Raw genomic sequence first — 17,575 nt, forward strand, 5'->3', positions numbered from 1 at the left:
TGTTTTTTCCAATAGTCAATACAGTCGTTTTGGCTAGATTAAGACTTTCCGAAGAGTTTCCCTTCGGGGATCAATAAAGTATTTCTGATTCTGATTATAGCAATACCAAGTACGGTATTAGTACATCCCTAGTTGCATTATGTTCTCTAACATTTGTAATATTCTTTCTATGGGATTGTTTTTTCTTAGTTTCTTAGATTATGCATGGAATTCAAATCTGTGTCCTTGGCAAGTTTTTGGTACTTTCTTAACAGTACTAATATCACCTTTTTGGCATCACCAAAGAATGTGTGACTGAAAAGATCATCTAATTGAAATCTGTTTTCACTGCGTGACATCAGTTGTAGCGTCACTCTATTGTACTCACATGGCGTGCCTTTTTTTCCTCGGCCCCTACACAACAGAGAAGGGGATTCCTTCTCTCCCTGACCTGCTTATTATGCTGGTGGAATGATAAAGATTCAATGCTGAATCTTAGTGAGAAGTATTTAGTGGAGTAATTTGGAGGCTCAGGAGGATAAGTGGCATTTCAGTTCAGTTTGAATCCAGCACTCATTTTATACTTTTCCATTTTCCATGCCATTTACTCTCTCTATTACTTTCCTCATCCACTGACTGTGTAGCATCAAAGTAAGCTTGAAAATAACTGTAAATATGAAGCGTAAAGGTTATTACCAGTAATTTAATGGTGCTGCCTTCTACCTCGCTGATTAGGCTTTACTTTCCTGCGTTCCATGTGAAGTTGGACCTAATCACATACCAGGCCGTGAGTCATCGTTTGGATGAGTTGTGAAATAATCCCTCATGAATGAACATTAGAAAAAGGCTTTTATGTGAGAGTGAAGCCCCCCCCCCCTCTGTTGAGGGGATAAACAATGATTTAGGACAGGGGTTCAAAAACTGTTCTAGTCCTGAGACACAAACTCATTAAAAAAAATTGCTACTCATTTTGATTGACTACCCATGAGACAAAAGGTTATTAACAGACAAGGGGCATTAGTGTTTAAATCTATAATATTCATAATGGGCTGATTTTTTTGCCATCTGTCCCATTTAAGTTCTCTGTTCAGTATTGTTATATCCCTACCTCAAGATGCCAGGAATGGTGCACTGGCCTTTCATCATTGAGCTAAGGTTATAAAACACATTTGTTATGTTTTTTGATAATGTTACAGTCATTGATATATTCACTTCATGGACGTGAGATTCCCTTAAAATTTACTAAAACTCACCGGTAAAACTTGAGACTTCACTGATGTGGACCTGGCTCCAGTACACATCTGTGAGAATGTCACACTGCACCACATTGAAATACTGTAACATGCCCTGGATGTGAAAGCAAAATTAGTATTACATGATATAACTAAATAGCTTTGCTCCAAAACAAATTATACTGTACATCTGTTTTTTGAATTGATATATGGCAGTTTGGAAATAACCTTTTGAGACGAATGAGGGAACAACTGACATTAACACTCACAAATACAAAAAAGAAACAACACAGTTCTGTTGTTCACCATCTGATTCTGATTATATCCAGTTTCTTCAGGACTATCAGAAGTGCTGAGATCATCCCCTTTTGCTTTCATCAACATGTGTTACACTTTATTGCAGCATGGGAAATGGATCTTATAGGACAGAGTACCCAACTGCTCTTTCCTTGGCTTCATTTGAAGTATACAAGCTTTTTAAAGCTGTACACAAGCTCATATTCAAACTTTTGCCGTTTTTGAAAGAAATCATTGTCTCAAGTATATTTTGAATATTTCTAAAATTCAGATAATCCAGCTCGTCTGGGATAGTCCAAAATACAACCAAGTGCTTATGTGCTATAGCTTAAGTCTCTGCTGATTGCCTGGCAACCTCACAGGCACGACAAGACTTAAACTTAACCCCCCTCTAAAACTGCAACTTGTTGTTTTTTTTCATTTTTTTTTTATTTAATTTTTTATAGATGGTAGGGTTTTTTGTTAGCTTTGGACAGAAAGCTGATTCTCTCTGTTTCCAGTCTTTATGCTAAGCTACCGTACAGAAATGAGAGTGGCATTGATCTTCTCATCTAACTAGGCAACAAATCGAATACTTGTATTTCCTAAAATGTCAACTTTTGCTTTAATATTGAGAAATAATCACTTTGTTTATTTATACCAACATAGATATATAGTATCTCATTTAGGACAGAAAGTACAAACAGATATTTCATGAAATGAAATAGCTAAGTACTGTATGTCACTGTCATAAGACAGTCAAGGTGAAACATTTATGTCAATAAATTATGCACGAACTTCAAAAATACATTCTGATTGGCTGCTGAACTTGCAGACTGACTGTTGAAGGCCCATCCCTCATGTCACTCTCTGTGACTCTCACACAATCACACTCCCTTTCACTCTCCCTCTCTGTGTCTCACTCAGATGACAACAAGATAGTGAGCGGGAAGCCTGCCTCACCTGGAGCATAAGATTTACAAAACTTTTTACAAGGGTTATTACCTACATTAATGTAAGTATTATCAACAAATTATACATAAGTACTCTGATTTTATACCATTTGAGATATTTTCTAGTAAAAGAAGCCTGGAATAATGAGTGCCATGTGCTGGACAATATTTTATATAGTACAACAAGTGAAGTAGAAGTGATTGAGGGATTTCTTGGTCAGTGCACTTGCCACTCTGTGTGACCTGGTTTACTGTGTGTGGGTATGTACATGTGTGTGTTTCTGTCTGCGTTTTTGGCCCAAGGCTGAGATTTAGCCTGGAAGAGCCATTTGCTTTCCCAGCCAGGGTCACAGTTCAGCTGATAACAAGAGCTACTTTGAACTCTATTGTGTGTGCATGGTTGTTTTTTAGGTTTACTAACTGCAGAGGTTTAATCATTCTCTTTGATTATGAGCAGTTTTATAGTGTGTGTGTCAATTTCACCTTTTGAGATAATCACATAGCAGGTCTGCTATGTGGTTGTGGTGCTGAGAAGTCTTTCTTATTGCCATTTAATTTGCTATTTCTGCAAATTATAAGAATGAAATACAGCCATGAGGATAAACACTAAATGAACAGCTGTAGCACATCTATATCAAACCTTACTTACGTCCACATGCTTCCATTTTAAGTAACCACAGTGTGGAAATGCTATCCTGTTGCTAATTTCAGTGTTTTTAAATTAGCTTGATGGCAAGCACAGCTGTCTGTCATACCTCTAGGCACATGGCTTCAGGATTTAAAGCTACAGTATGCAACTTCTTGCCTGGGGTAACCAAAGTGTTATGCTAGCACTGCCCTCCTGACCCATAATTGGACAGGTTCATGGCCTAACATGTGTCCTGTGTCAGTTTCAGTGTCCTCAAATGACAGCCTTAATGCGACAGCTAACATCTGTACAGCCACAACATTAGCTGAAGCAGCAGATGATGAACACATATGGTTTCCAAATAGAAAATAGATGTTTCCCATGTTTTGAATTGCATCTTGTATGCTGCACATTTCGTTTTACTGCACTTTCGTTTCTCATTGCTCCCCCCAATTGTAGTAGTTGCTATTACTTGCCTGTGCTACGGTTGATAATCTCTCTTTTATAAATACGCCCATGCATACTATATACATACTAAACTTTATTTGTGATGTCAGGCAATTAGGAACATAGGCATGTACACACTAGTTCACAGAAAGGTGGAGTATTATTATATCATAGTGTTTATTTATTCTTACTTTAAATATAAAATAAAATAAATAAAGTGACACAGTGCCCTCTAAACTTTTTGATGCCAATAGGTCAGAGTTTCATATCAAGCAGGAATGACAACAATAGCATAGGCACTGGGGAAAGATACTGTACAGTGTCACATGTAGTGGCTAAAGGTTTTGCACGTATTCTTTGCCAACTTTTGATATATCTGGTTGGACCTGTTATTTGACTGTGACACATGCAGGCATGCATCTGTTACTGGCTGGGATGGGCTCTCACTGTAGTGAAGAACAGAGTACTCAAAAAATGTAATTTGACATGATTGCTGATAACTTGCTGATAAAGACATGGGCTTCTGAAAACTGCCTTGATTTTGATTAGCTCCGCCACAGTGGAGATTTTTCCCACAAACATTCAAAAATGGAGGTGAAAATGTTCCTCCTCATATTTTGTCTCTGATCTTGTGAGAAAACTCAGTAGGTCAAAAGTCTTAAGGTGTCTGCTCTGCGTCAGCTGTGTAACTCCAGGCAAGCTGCTCCCATGTGTTGCAGTTTCAGTCAGAGGTATATTGTGCAACTGACACATTGAAATCCATTATTTTCCTTGGCACTTGGAAAAAAATTTGGGCTAACATACTGCATTGTTTTATCTTTTTAATGTTGGGGTTTTGTTTTGGTATTAATTATATTTCAGTAAATAAGATAAAATGAACTTTATTGATACCATGCAGGGAAAACTATTTTTTTTTTTTTGTATTTTTATATAGGAGAGGTCATTGGATTATTAAAGGTAAATATTAGGCACATCCCATGATAACCAAACCTACCCTGACATTCCAAATCTGTTCTATTAAAGGCCATCAATTCTGTTTAGTTTAATTTTAAACTTTCATTGGGAAGGCAGGATTTGGTAAAAGAATTAGCAAACTGTTTTCCATCAAGTAGTGTATGTTTTTCATGCAAAATGAGGTATTTTTATTAGCTTCATTATATTGATTATTAAAGGCCATTTTGAATAAAAACCCTTCATGTAGCCACCTTCACTGGCCTACTCCAAAATTTCATTTTTAACTAGACGTTTATTAGTTTCTGGGAAATTCTGAATCTTGGCATGTCTCCTATTTATTACTACAGGAGTTGCTCATTCTTTTAAAACTGTCTCAGCAACTCCAGTAAAACAATAATGATGTCTAGTGATCAATGCAGGTCTGTTTTGTTGCTTGCCAAGGTAGTGCTGGATTCAGTTGATTCAAAGTGCCATTGTAGATATGTGAAACAATTTTCTGGAATTGAACAAAATGAGCATAAATCAAGCAGAGCTGTCTTTAAATGTTCCATCATCAAAGGTACTTTTTTGAGCTATCAAATCAGTGTCCTCAAAAGGTTGAGAAGAGGAAGTCGTACAAAGGTTCGATGTCACTGTTTTCTTATGAATGGAGCACTTGTCTGTTTCATCCCTTTGGCTGACATTCTGTCTGTGTGAATGTAGCACAGAGCCTTGAAAAGAGGCTGCCGACATCCAACACAGACACCTTGATATATGTGTGTGTGTGTGTGTATGTGGGGTGGGGGGCCAACATAAGAATGCCTTGACTGCTAGACTACCAAGGATCAATGAGCTAAGCCCTTTCCTCCCTATTTGTATTTCTCTCTCTCTCTCTCTCTTTCTCCCCCACACACACACTCACTAAATGTGTAGCTGGTCCTCCCTCTCTGGGTCGGTCCCACATTCCGATTGTGGCCCACGCATTTTGGCAGGGAATTGAGGGCTGTAGTCACTCTAATTATGAGGTTGTGGGCACTAGTTTTTTGGATTTATTCATTGCTGGCCACCATGACGATACCAGAACCACACAATTAGTATGCGTGCATGTTGTGGGTGTGTGCGTCTGTTATAAATGTATTACATGCAAGCAGGGTGCATAACTAGTCTCTGCCCAGCTCTAATTTATTTGCCTACCAGTATGCTAGATTGATATAGACAGAATAAGGGAAATTAAATCAGTTTTTGAATCAGAGACATCATTTTGTATTTATTGTAGAGCTGTGTGTGATGAAAGCCAGCTACTGAAAATGGACTGTTCAGTTTCATAGGCATTGTTACCTTTTATATTTTCCAACTAGCATTCTACTGAATTTGCATAATTGACTTCTTTTTAACAGTATGTGCTTTCATTACAGACAAGAGTCTTGTATTTCAAGACTACTGGACAATAGCAAAAATAAAAAAAGCTGTTTGTGATAATTGGTAGCAAATACCTTGATAACATTAATGAGTGTTAATGTGTGTGAGGAGGTTTAGGGGAGGGGTGGCGTTGTATAAAGTGTGTACATATTTAGTAGCATTGCAAACTCCACATCTTCTACATTTACCACTAATCCTAGTGAAATGAATCATTATTGCACACAGTTTCATAAAGAATCCATAAAGCTTTGTTCCCACCGGGATTTTTGTTTAAATGTTTCTTCATTAAATCTAAGGTTGTCTTTGTTTAGTTTTAGTTTAGTTTTTTAAAGTATATTTTTGGGGCTTTTTATGTCTTTTATTGATAGTAGAGAGATGACAGGAAACAAGGGGGGAGAGAGAGAGAGATGGGGAATGACATGCAACAGGAGACATCACATCATAGAGAGCTGGCAGTGAAACTGTCATTTCACAATAAAAATTGTACTGCACCAATCCAACACAGTTTTTCTTATTATCCAGAAAATGTAAGTTTATGATGATGTTAGATAACTGTAGGATATCTAGATACAGGATTCAATTTTTAGATGCCACGGCAGGCTGTTATTATTGGTACTTAAGTAGTGTGGTGATGATATGACTTGAGATTTTCCCATGGAGTTAATCCATACTATTTCTCCAAGACACAATGTTACTGAAGAATTCAATGCAACCTCTTAGAGGTGATAGTCCAAGCAAACTAAATTGTTTAACTATACCAAGCACATAACACATCTTACACCTCATACATCACCTCAGGAAATGGGGATAAATGTACTGTTTATAGTTTTATTCTTACTGGCCCAGAAAGTTGGTAGTTTTGATGGGTGTAAAACGCATGTTGTTCCTTCCCTTATTTTTCCCTTCCCACTGAAATCCAGCATTTGTTGTTTCAGTTGTTTGTCACAATGGCTCACCCTCTGTGCAGTGATTTAGTTGAATAGTTATAGATAAGAAAGCTGATGTGATGAAAGAAAAGAGCACAGAAGGAAATGAGAGAAAACTGAAATCTTTGCAGAGTTAATAAAATGTGTTTCTCATGTGTCTTTCATTTTTTGTATTATTTATTACTAAGTCTTGAACTTTCTAGCTGTCTCACCCTGTCCTCTTTGAATATGCTTTAATGGCACAAAAGTTAAAAATGTATTTTACTGTGAATTAAAAATACTGTCAATTACTTGTGAAAACCAGGTAAATAATGATTGGTGTGTCTGTGTTCTCTCTTTTTCTCTCTCTCTTTGTCTCTCCCAGGGCCTGCAAGTGGATAACTATGCCACAGATACATGTCAGGACCAATCAGAGCTAGCGTACACAGGCACACACATGACCTTGTAAGCTGTGGCTGTGAACCGTACTATCAAGGAAATTCCTCAGTCCTCCAGGGCCACCTCCGTGGGTTTTCTATCTGGCGGTTTGTACAGCTGCACAAGCTTCTGTTTCCACAACACACACACACAGAAAACACTCTGTGTGGAAGCTGAAGTCATTATTTGCCCCAGCACATGCCTATGACCATGATGGCGCACTTAAATTGAAAAAGAAGCTTGGGTCTGTTGTGTAGCATGACCTGAAGTGTATCTCTCTTATCATCTAAGTAAGTATTTTGAACTGAACTAAAATGCAGAAGGTTTGATACTGATGATAGATTTATTTCACCTTTACCTTGATGATTAAAGGTCAGTCACTCATTCAATCAATCAATCACAAGGTGAAGCTGCAGAGAAATGTGCTCCAATCCCCCCTAGTTGAAACAGTAGACTTTTTTGAATATCTGGAAGAGAAGTGAGTGAATGCTCCATTCAAAGAAAACTGGACTCGATCATTAGTCATCTAGACCAGCTTAGTTACAAACATGAGACATGAGCTGTCACCTTACACAATATATGGGTTTTGAAGGCTGCAAATTTAATTTCCTCTTGCTGCTCTATGGAGCCACTAAGTGAGATGGAAGACGTTGCTTCTCAAATGTTAGGAATTAGTCTTAGAGAAATGTATTTGACTGATGCTTGCATCACATAGGTGTAATGCAACCAATTTTATATAAATAATAAAGGACTTAAGCTTAAACTTCTTCTAAATGCTGTTAAGTTAGATTTCTCTTGCTTAACTTAAATTATCAATTATTTTCAAAGCTGCAGCAAAACAAAGGATAAAGCAGGGCGCTCCAGAGAGACCCGATGGCTACTGAAGAAAATCAGACACAGGTTGAGGCTGTAGTTGTGGCTCAGCGTGCTTCTCCTCCATCCACTGGGCGCAGATCCAACAGAGAAGCCAGGCCCTCAACTGACAGCCAGGAAGTACGGCGATACTCTGACCAATTGTGGCATTCAAAACCGAGGAGCATCCCTTCCCTCCTTTTATATAGGAAGTTGTCGTGTGACAGTGGGAAAGGGACACTTTTGGATGAGGAATACGAGTATTTGAATTACAGCTCAAAACTCCTGAGTACCAAAGAGAAACTTCATCCAGAGCTGTCAGCTGGCAAGAGAACTGAAGGAATAACTAACACAGTTACTCCGATACCTGGGAAAAGTTCAGAGGGATCTCCGTGCCAGCTGGACACCCCTGGAGAGGGTGTGGATGCAGGCAGAAACAGAACTGGCAGCACCCGCTGCTCCTGCACCATGTCTAGCCTTTGCATGAGTCCAAACATGTACTGTTGCCACAGCCCCAGATCCAGTCCTCGCCACAGCCCCAGCCCGGTTCACAGTCCTCGCCTCAGCCCCAGCCCCTCTCAGCCCAACCAGCGACACATCCGCCGCAGCAGCCTGCCTGTGTCTATGCTGGCTTTCCACAAGGTAATAGGAGAAGTAAAGGAGGAAGTTGATTGCCCTGTTTTTTTGCAAATTGTATTCAATTAGCTGCTACACCAAGGCTAGGTCATGTGCTCTAAAATGCTTGTTTTTTCGCACTAGATGAGTAAATCACAATGGTTACACGGTAAATTTAATGCTTTACCCCATTAGATAGCCCACTCAAGGCATTGATAATTTAGCTGTACAGAAACATCATTAAGACTATTTTAATTTATGTTTTCTGCTTCTAGACATCACCCTGCCTCTTATCTCGGTGCAGTCCATCCAGTGAACCGAGCTCTTTGGTGTCATCTCCCTGTAGTTCCCCCCTGCCCAACCCCCGCCAGCATCACCAAAATGGACACATCCACCGGCACCATCTCAAAGATGGCTACTCGAGTTTAGAGAGGCTCAACCGAAGGCCCAGGGTTAACAAATGCTCCCTGGAGAAACTATTCCTACGACGGACATCTCTAGACACCATGATGACAACCACAGGGAACGATGAGAGATCATCCTCAAGAGTGATCAGGAACTGCAGCGGGGGCAGCAGCAGTGATGAAGGGGATGGAGAGGGTCTCTTGGATAACACAGAGTTTGTTAGGAACCGTGGAGAGCGTTCCACTCTCTTGGTGAGGCGCTTCTTCAGGAATAATCAAAAGGTATTTACAGTCAATATTCCTTTTCAGTTTTAGTGTTTTATGGAATTTGTATCTAGAACAAAGTTGATACCTTGAACATATTCGTTATTATTGTTTGTTTCCTTTTATCACTCTTGGCAGTGGTCATCATTTATAGCATCAAAACAATGAGACATGCTTAAATACTTTCCCTCGTTCCACAAGGTGACCAAGTCCGTGTGTACTGGAACCAGAGCGATTGTCAAGACACTGCCGTCAGGACGCATCTCAGAGGAGGTAGTTGTTTATCGCAGGATATGGCAACCCAGCAAGAAGGATATGTGGCCAATCTTAATGCGTGGTGTGGGAGAAGAAGTCAGAGTCTGCCGGGGGATACTACGGTTTGTTGGACTTAAGCTACCGCAGGTAAGATAATGAATATACAAACTCCCTGTGTTTTAAATTTTAAGTTTTGTAATACTAACGTATAATAGAAGCATTTGAGACTTCAGTTACTCAAATGTGCTATAAGAAATGTTGAAAACGTAGATTTGGGACAGCAATGCAGTGCACTTCTCAGGTCTTGAATAGTTTATCTTTCACACCCAGGCTGCAGTTAACACTCTTCTGTTAAGGGAGAACTGTACCAGTGCATCTCAAAAGGATTTCGAGTAAGTCTGCAGTGTTAATCAGCACAATTAAACATGTTTTCCATAATCATTCTAAGCATACTGTTATTAAGGTTGCCTTTTTACGAGTTTAGGAAATATGATGCAGTGGGAACTATTCAATCTTTATGGTCTTCATGGCCTTACATCACTGATGTTTTGCCTCAAGCTATGATGTGCTTATTCTTTAAGTGCTTTAAAATGATGTGGAATTTCCACAGATGATAAGGCAGTGGGTTTATATGTGGTTTTCTTTTCAAACTCTTTTTTTCTCTGCCACAAGAAAAAGTGCAATACTTAATAGCTGCAGTGGCACAAGAGTATTTATGACTTGATTGATTCTTGATTCAATGGAGAAAAAAATGTTCTTGGCTTTTGCTTTCCTCTGTTTGGGTTGAAATGTTATGCCTGTTATGCATGAAAAATGAATAATTTGTTCAAGAAATATGTTAATAGACCAATACACACACAGACATCCCAAAAGACACATATACACAGGCTCTTTGTTCAGGGTAGGCCTCTGCTGCGGAAAATGATTTATCCTCTGCTCCACATATTACTGACAGACTGAATGACTGAGCCTTCTGTGTGTGTGTGTGTGTGTGTGTGTGTGTGTGTGTGTGTGTGTGTGTGTATGTAAATGGACTGAGCAGAGTTGGCATCTGCATTAAAGTTACAGCCATGGAAATTGGAGAGAGGGTAAATGAGCAAGACAGAGTGAGAAAGTTAGAGAGTGAGGGAGGGTGGGGGAAAAGAGACCTAGTGAGACAGAGAGAGACCCAGGGCATTGCTGTGTTATTATCAAGTTTCCAAGCAAGAGAGAGTGTTTTTACAAACATGAAAACCTCTCGCAGGAGCTGTTCAACTTGAGCAAACTTCGCAGCCACAATTCAACCTTTCACTAGAAGGCATTTTGTCTGTCATAAGTCATGCTTTTCAGTTTGGGAGGTGCAAACGTCATGTGAATCTGTAAAGACTAAGAGGGATCAGCAGCATCACACAGGATGCTCTCCTGTTGTTTTTTGCTATCTTATCCTTCCTCTTCCTGTAAAAACTCAAAACACATGGGGACGGAAACCCAGTTTCTTGAAGATACATACAACCACCAAATTACACAAGACCAATTTTATTATATATTAGGGCTAAATAGCAGATTGTATTTCTATTTAACTTTGCTGCTATGTGTAACTGTAGCTGTATTACGGTAGTAGCAATACTGTATATTTGTAAGCTAGTTATTAGATGGAAAATAGCAGTTGCTCTGCAGGTCAACACTCTATCATGTTCTGTTTTTGGCCTTTACAGGCATCACTGTCATTTCCAGTGTGTCAATGTCAGCCACCTACTGACCTTTGGCTGTGTAGAATTTTAAATTGCATTGTGAAAATAGTTAACACTTAGGATTTTATCTTAATAAGTTAACAGGAGAAAAAGAGTGAGAGCTTGGACTAAAAACTCATTTCTACAGAATCACTTCTCCAAGTAATTTAAATTCAGATCAGGTCCCCACAGGTATTGAAAGAGGAGGAGCGTCTCTGTGGGCGCTTTATGTGCATTTTTTATTTATTACGTTTTTATGACATGATTCTGACATGTGCACTGTTGTACTGTATATGTGTGTGCATTATATGCATGGAGATGTATTTGTGTTTTTTATGGGTTCATGCATAGCCTCAACAGAGCCAAGTACTGTCTAAAGTATGTCACATGTGGAGGTGGGCTTGTACACTTGCCATACAAACACAAACTCATGCTCATGTGCATGCTGCAGTATGGTTTCTGACTTTGCCGAAGTCTTTTTATGAGTCCTTTGTGGTCGTTGAAATACGGGCTGTGTAAAGTCCTGCGCAGAGCTGCTTTAATAATGAGCCTTTTGAATGTGGGGGAGTTGCCAGCACTTCCCTTGTCAAAACACCATCTGAGCTGCTCCTGTAAAACACCATCTGAGCTGCTCTGGTAAGGGGTCACCAGAGAGACTCTGAGAACACTGAGCAGCACTGAATAAGTAGAGCTGAAGCAGAGTTGTCATCAGGATCATAAAAAACTATGAAAAAACTAGGAACACATCCCATTACAAGCAAATGCTAGGCATGCAGTCAAAAATGTGCAGTCATAAAGAAACATATTCCTTCTATTTTCTGTACATTTCTATTTTATTAGATCGCATAGAGCAGATAGAGACATAACAATGGAAGATCAGAGAGTATAAGACATTAGAGTGAAAATCTTAAACATAGTGTTTAAACCAAAGAAGTGTACAGCATGTTTCTTTTCATGCCGAACCATCTGGTCAAACTAATGTAGATAGGTTGTCATTGTAATAATATGTATGCAGTATTCAGCGCACTAACAAATGATTGCATAATTGACACACAAACTTATAGATATAAACATGCAAGCATTTGTGTGCTTACACAAAAAAGAAAACATCACTCATGCACGCACACACACACACACACACACACACGTTTGTTTCACTTTCCCAGTGGGGAGAGTCATTGACATAACCCATTGACCCTTTTGTCCCCACGGTGACACAAGTTGCCATGTGTTAGTGTGCATTCAGGTTAAAGTCGCCACCGCGATATAAGAACATGAAGCACACACACACACACACACACACACACACACGTGCACACACACCCATACTTTATGGTACACAGGCCCCCTATATGTGGCATGTATGCCTGACTCTGCAATAATCATGTTGAGGAGTTTTCTGGAGGTATCCTGTGGCCCTGTGTGTTTATTGCTACAACTAATGAAGCGAGCCAAAGAACACAGGATTATATGAGGAGGGACTGGGAGAGAGAGAGAGAGAGAGAGAGAGAGAGAGAGAGAGAGAGAGAGAGAGAAGAGAGAGATTTAACAGTGGAAAAAGAATCTACCATGGAGGAAAAGTGAGAAACAACGTTGGGGGGAATCAGGCATGGGCTATTTGGGAGAGAATAGGGAGAGTGAGAGAGAGGAAACAAAAATAACGTTTAGACCAAGACATTCACTTGTGTAAAAACTTATATAAAACATAAGTTCATGATGGAAAATGAACATGATGGAAAATATTATGGGGGAGGGGGAGGGCGTTTTGCATTCTCTCACAAGGGTTTTGCATTATCCAGGGAAAACCACAAATGCTATAAAATGTTTTAAATGTTATAAAACATTCCTCAGGACAAGTTTCAAGGTAGGCCAAATTAGAGAATGCAAAAACTTAACTTGTGCTATAGTAGGTCATTTTTTTTTCTCTCTCATCTGTGATGCTGTATTTTCCTCCTTGTCCCTCTTAGGGTTTTGTAGTAGTCATATAGTTAGTCGGGCAAATACTTGAATGACACAATGCTTGACACCAAAGTGAGCACATGATATGGTACTGTTCCCATTATACTTTGTTTTAGTAGTAGTTCATTTATAGTAATGAAATCTAGGTTTAGCAGTACAAATGCAAAATAAATTGTCATTTAATTGATCAATGCACCTACAGTCTTTCTTTAAATTGTTGTACCAGAAAGTGTTAGGGAACTTTAACACAAAATAAACAGCCTTTGAACCCAGAAGCATTTTATTGTTTGCCTTTGTGGAGTCTACCAATTAAAGCCCCACTGAGTCCTTTTATTTAACTCAAAGTGATGTCAGGCTAAGCCGCTAAGTGGTAAGTGATCGTGCACACCCTTGTGCCCGCACACACACACGCAGGCACAGACACAGACATGTACGTACAGCAGGTAAAATAAATATTGAACACGTCACCATTTTTCTCAGTAAATATATTTCTAAAGGTGCTATTGACATGAAATTTTCACCAGATGTTGGTAACAACCCATGCATGCTATATGCTTTCCTGTTTCCCTCAGTGTTGTCATAACTGGACTTAAAGCCACAATGTTGCCAGTTCAAATCCAGGAATATCTGTGCTGGGAAAGTGAATCAAAATAAATGCTCCTTGGGAGTTGTAGTTGACTTCTCTGATTAGATTAGTATATACACAGGCTTGCATCTTTGACTTTTTATTAGAGATAATATTTAATGCTGTTGTTAATCGTTTGCACTGTTTATCCAGCTGGGAGAGTTTCATGTCCATTCGTGCTTTGGAGGTGCTCCAGCCAGTCACCTGAAATACTTTGGACCCCTCCCACTTTGAAACTGTTTTAATTAGACCAGATTACATTTTCCAACCTTCAGTTTTCATTATCCCTTCATCTCCTTTGCACCCCGCTCGGTCTTCTGCCGCTGTGGCTCACCAAGTCTTCATCTCCTTTGCACCCCGCTCGGTCTTCTGCCGCTGTGGCTCACCAAGTTTTCTTTGAGTAATGATGCATATTGGCACATTTTACAATTCTGACCTCTCATTAATAACACACACTTTATAATTTGCTTAATTTAGAAATCCCTTGTCATTAAAGACTGTGTGTACGAGTGTCACTCATACACATGAACTGACTACTCACCAACCCACTTTGATATTTAGTTGCATTCTACCTTTTACCTACATATCTGAAAAACCCCATTGAAATAGATAATCAGATGGGCTGTTCATCACATGGGAGGTTATCTGTTATCTGGCACAGGGGGCACCATGCCATTACTTTTCATGACTATGACTTCTTGTATGTCTCTTATGTTTTTTTTTTGTTTTGTTTTTTTGCAGTCGGTCGAGCTCCATTTAAAAGCACAGATCACCAAAAATGAGTAGTGCCTGTTAGGTCTGATTCACAAAAACAACTTCCCTGACTGTATGCATAATTTCCTGTCTGGGTGGATTGATAGAGGGAGATTATCGGTTCTTGTCACTGTACTACGCTCTCTCTCACACAGATACACCCATGCACACTTAACTTTTTTCCTTACTCAATCTCCCATGTGGTTGCTTTGCTGTTGGTGAAAATAACAGCCACACACATGCACAGAATGTCTCTATTACTCTTCATTTTTTCTTTCACTTTGAAACTACAAATATTTGATTGCTTTTCATGTTTAAGTAGCAAAGATAGCCGTCAGCTCTCTGTCTATTGAAGAAGTTAGTCTGTTAAATGTTGTTTATACTAAAAGTTAAATCTCAGAGTGCCTCTTCGGTCAGTGGTTGCAGTCGATTAAAGGGGAATACCGCCTACCGAAATATCAAAGTAAGCAAATTTGTGTGCCTTTCTCCGTAGCCAAAGACAAAATTGAATCTTGTTCCAAACCCAGTCAATGTTGATTGCTCCATATATGAATGAACTGAGAATGATTGAAAACATTACTTTAAAAATCTCCAATTTATTTTCTGGAGCAAATACCATCCATGTGGCTGTGGCCCGTATGACTTGCAGTGCTGATTGATGGTGTCTAACTTTGGCACCTGGTTATTTCTGTTCAACAAATATTAACTGGGCTGTAGATAATAAGATTAAATGCACATTCTTGTGCTGATGAATGCTATTTTCCCTCTAGCCCTTTGTTAGTTAAATATCCATGCCTGTAAAGTTCAGGTAATAACTCTTGCAAACACATCCACATCTTGGTTACCAATTAGTGCTTGTTTCAAAGGTAGCGTTTTAAGATAAATGTCCATCAAATATCTGGTTTTAAGACAATGATTCCATGCTAGATGTTGTCATGAGGTGACATTGCATTGACTGGCTTTCCAGGTAATAGTTTCAGTAAATAGACAGGTTCATCAGAGAGAGAGCATCAACAGTTTTCTTCAAGTGTATATTTGCATGGAGAGAGACAGACATAAAAAAAAAAGACATACTGTATGCACGCACAACAAACTCATTCCCTTCTTGTAACAATCCTTTTGAATGGATCTGAGAGTCACTGGCTTACAATGTGAGATAATAATTCACCCTGCACTTAATGAGTGTTAATGAGTGTTCTTGCCTCTTTCAGTTGTTAAAGTGCACACAAACAAACCAAACACAGAACCTGAGATGTCACTCAGACTCATGTTTGACTTTCAACCAGCCACTTGCTGTGTGCACACTGTAATCCACTTAAGGAAAAACAGTTTGGATGACAAAGGTAAAAGAAAAAAAATCTGGGTGAACTGCAGTTGAGCAACATTGCTGCTTGCCAGTCCAGTGCAGGACACTGTTGGTTTTTGTGTGTGTAATCAGCAAGGCATGTAAATGAGAAAAGTGAATACTTTTTTGTGCTTGTCCTAGTGTCAACATTATGAATCACTGAAGCAACTTTAAATTGCATCACTGTAGTAGTACATAATGTACCAGAGCAAAGTACAGCTCTTATTGTTACTGAAGATGTTTGTAGGAGATTTAGTTGGTACTACACAACGCATGCTGATCATATCAAACATATTTCATCCAAATATCCGTCTGAGAGGCTCTGGCCAGATCCGTTTGAAGAATGAATCATTACAAGCCCAACGCTACAAGACAAGTTGGAGCCTTTGTTTGTCATTGGAGAATGCCTCTCTGAGTGGTGGCTATGATTCTCCTCCAGTTAGTGGTTGGTACAAGGGTAGAAGGATATTTAAGTAATATGTTCAGATAACCGGTTCAATCTTTGATTGCGTTCCAAGATGGTAAAATACCTGGATTTGTTAAGCTCAGAATCTAATAAATCCCTCATCAAATCTTATATCTCTTCTCTTAGATCTCTCTCAGTTTTTATTATCAAAGAGCAATGTGCAAACATTCAGCTAGTCATTCAGCTAAAAAGAAATATTAAATACAGTACAATAAAAAACAACAAAGAAATACACATTTTTCAAGAAAGAATTAACTACCTAAAAAGATTCAGTAAGCGAATTGAAAGGATGCAGATTCGACTAGCAGTTTAAATTCTGGATTATGGTTCGAAAAATTGTTGTTAAACCCCAGCCCTACACATAGTCTCTCACACACACAGACACACACAAAAAGTAGTCTCTACCCGTGGGGACCTCAATTTTTGTCCCCACAGTGTCACAAGTCCCCATGTTTAGTGTGCATTCAGGTTAAAGTCCCCACTGCGATATAAGAACATGAAGCACACACACACACACATATATACACGTACACACACACACACACGCTTACCCTCCATGTATGTCACACTCATTTAACCTTGTGTCACTCTTATGTTTTCTCTCTGTGTGTTGTGCCACAATAAAGGAATGTGCCGAGCAGGCCACTCTCTCACCCTGCTGGGTGTTGCAGCTTAGCCAGAGATTAGTGTGTGTGTGTGTGTGTGTGGGGGTTGAGACTCACTCTTGTTTAGTCAGATGTCTGCTTACACCGAGAAGGGGTAGGACAGTAAATATCTGGCATGCATCCTTTGTATGGAGTACTGCTTTTCACAGTGACAGTAGCTTGAACAATGTGACCTCTCTGCTCTTTAAACATGGCAAGACTCCATTCCCAGCTCCTTCGCTATTTTAGACGTCTACTTGAATCTGCTGCACAGGAGCGCATGTGGCTGCTCCACTTGCATGTTTGTTTTCGTGGGTTGACAGAAGGGTGTCAAAACTGCATGTTGGTGTGTTTTTCGCTTCATGGGGTTAAAATGTGTATGTGTGATTGTGTGTTAGCTCAGGCTCCTCGCATCTCTGCGATATTGTGGGAAAACGGCATTGCTTCTGAAACTAGGAAAGTGTCCCTACAGAG

General features: G+C 39.4%; 1 protein-coding gene across 11 annotated transcripts in view; it reads left to right on the forward strand.

Moving 5' to 3' along the window:
- The window catches only part of plce1 (phospholipase C, epsilon 1), an 86,226-nt gene that overhangs the window by 6,531 nt on the left and 62,120 nt on the right, over positions 1 to 17,575 (forward strand). For 8 of the 11 annotated variants that reach the window (XM_044177940.1, XM_044177945.1, XM_044177943.1 and 5 more), the window contains exons 2-5: positions 7,158 to 7,500; positions 8,039 to 8,704; positions 8,953 to 9,363; positions 9,547 to 9,747. In XM_044177940.1, the coding sequence (XP_044033875.1) occupies positions 8,084 to 8,704; positions 8,953 to 9,363; positions 9,547 to 9,747 (1,233 nt within the window). In that variant the 5' untranslated portion in view covers positions 7,158 to 7,500; positions 8,039 to 8,083. Of the gene's footprint in view, positions 1 to 2,379; positions 2,503 to 7,157; positions 7,501 to 8,038; positions 8,705 to 8,952; positions 9,364 to 9,546; positions 9,748 to 17,575 lie in introns of those variants that run through there. The other 3 variants (XM_044177944.1, XM_044177941.1, XM_044177942.1) reach the window with 3 other exon arrangements.

Source organism: Siniperca chuatsi, linkage group LG20, assembly GCF_020085105.1.
Source record: "Siniperca chuatsi isolate FFG_IHB_CAS linkage group LG20, ASM2008510v1, whole genome shotgun sequence".
NCBI lineage: Eukaryota > Metazoa > Chordata > Actinopteri > Centrarchiformes > Sinipercidae > Siniperca > Siniperca chuatsi.